Raw genomic sequence first — 2,391 nt, 5'->3', positions numbered from 1 at the left:
GCTGTTTTGTCCTTCTAGGACTCGTCAGTGATGATAGGGACATCATACAGCTGTTTTGTCCTTCTAGGACTCTTCAGTGATACTAGGGACATCACACAGCTTGCAGATATAAACCAATGAATCGAAAAATCTCAGATGAATGACAAAACTGCAGAGTAACAATTCATATGATTATATAATTTCAATTCAGATGAAATAAATTAGGAATTTGTCATTTTAAGGCTAACTACATCGTTATGAAAATTACAAATTAATCACATTTTATGGAACCGTATGAAAGAGCAGTTTGACTTTGTGTCGCTAATCACAAAATAATATTATATAAGATAAACTAAAGGACAATTACACTTCAATTTAATCACAAAACAATATAACATAAGATAAACTAAAGGACAATTAACATTTCAATTTATATGTAAGTATATCGCCTTCAGGCATATATCCGGTCGCCAAGACGAACATTTTCAAAAGATGGCACGCACAGAAAATAGCATTAAACAAAATCTGCAGGCATATATTACATTAGCCTTGTTCAAGCCATTTACACTACCGGACTTCCATTTAATGTAGACATATCTTCGATGTTTGTGTGAACTTCTCTGATTGGTTACTGGTGGGGGCTCATTTCATATTTCTAACCAATCAAATATTTTCACACGGGCTTTTAAGAATGCGTGGGTTTCAGATCCTTCATACATTTGCGAACTATCATTATCGCATTCGACACGTCGGAGGAAATGGCTGTGTACAACCACTCTTATGCTTTACCATTTGAACAGCAATATGATGGTTCTTGGTTTCGAGACTACATGCACCGGCATTGGCAAGACAGCTTTATTTATTCCACTGTCTATGTCCTTGTCGTGTTCTGTGGCAAGAAATGGATGGAGAATCGTCCCCGGTACGACCTGAGACCCTATCTCGCTACCTGGAGTGCGATTTTGGGTATATTTAGTATAATTGGTGCTATAAGGACTGTTCCAGAACTGATTACCTCCGTGAGAGATTATGGAATGGAGTATTCGATATGCGTACCTTCGTATCATATAGGCGCGACTGGGTTCTGGAGTAGCATGTTTGCAATATCCAAGGTAATTGAACTTGGAGACACTATTTTCATCGTTCTACGAAAGCAACAGCTCTTGTTCTTACACTGGTATCACCATACCACAGTTTTAATTTACGTGTGGTATATGTCCCGAGCAGATGAAGGAATGGGAAGATGGTTTATTGGAATGAACTACACTGTACATTCATTTATGTATACTTACTATGCATTACGTGCGATGAAAATTAATATACCCAGGTACATCAGTATGATGGTAACATCTCTACAACTAACCCAGATGATAGTTGGGTTCTCCGTCACTTGTATCGCCTACCATCTAAGTCAGAGGAGTGTGTGTGTGGTGTCTACAGGACCAATCATCTATGGACTTATTATGTATGCCTCATATTTCGTTCTCTTCGCTCGTGTCTTTTATATAAACTATCTTTCCGAAAAGCCCAGATTTAGCAGTACCAATGAAACAAACGGAAAGAAGAGGAATTGATAGCATTATCAGTATTACATGTGTTCCGCTTCGATCAACAAATATTGACTTTTAATATCACACAGTGGAATATTAACATTTTCAACTCAATGGCAGAAATATATATGACTAGGGGAAGTTTTAACAAATAAAAGTCAAATCAGAAATGTCTCTGTACTACTTTATTCGATGTTATTTATAGTGAAGCATCAGAGACTTCTAATCTCAGCACTGAGTGGAATCAGTAGGAGGAGTGATTGTGAACATAGGTATTACTGTTACTTACATTTTTCACTAACAATGTATTGTACGGCCTTGTTACTGTATTGTTACTGTATTGTTACTGTATTGTTAGAAATCATATCGGGAATCCTCTGATATACCATTAGTAACAAAGAGACACTTTAATGTCATGTGTTCTTAAGTAATTGTTTCTATCAAACGATAGGTAACAAAAGACGTACCTAGACACAAAACCGTTGTAGTTGGATAAATGTATGAATCGAAACACTGCTTGTCTGGATTCCACTATGTCATCAGTTGTTTAGACTACTTCTTGTATGTTGCATGATTTGTTGGGAATGTATCCAATTTGGGTTAATCATAATAGGAATAGGACAACAGGGACACAAGACAGCAGAGGGCATCAAGACAGCAGAGGGCATCAAGACAGTAGAGGGCATCAAGATATTATAGGAATAGGACAACAGGGACACAAGACAGCAGAGGGCATCAAGACAGCAGAGGGCATCAAGACAGTAGAGGGCATCAAGACAGTAGAGGGCATCAAGATATTATAGGAATAGGACAACAGGCACATCAAGACAGTAGAGGACATTAAGACAGTAGAATACATTCA

The 2,391-nt window shown here is 37.6% G+C and overlaps 1 protein-coding gene across 1 annotated transcript; it reads left to right on the top strand.

The window, feature by feature from the left end:
- The first annotated feature begins 687 nt into the window (after positions 1–687).
- On the top strand, positions 688–1,699 carry LOC117326137 (putative fatty acid elongation protein 3). The gene has a single exon (XM_033882774.1). It carries the CDS (start codon positions 738–740, stop codon positions 1,551–1,553), a length of 816 nt encoding a protein of 271 aa, XP_033738665.1. The 5' UTR covers positions 688–737; the 3' UTR covers positions 1,554–1,699.
- The last annotated feature ends 692 nt before the right edge of the window (positions 1,700–2,391 follow it).

Source organism: Pecten maximus, chromosome 1, assembly GCF_902652985.1.
Source record: "Pecten maximus chromosome 1, xPecMax1.1, whole genome shotgun sequence".
Lineage (NCBI taxonomy): Eukaryota > Metazoa > Mollusca > Bivalvia > Pectinida > Pectinidae > Pecten > Pecten maximus.
The sequence above is the reverse complement of the archived record's forward strand: the minus strand, read 5'-3'. Positions and strand labels throughout refer to the sequence as shown.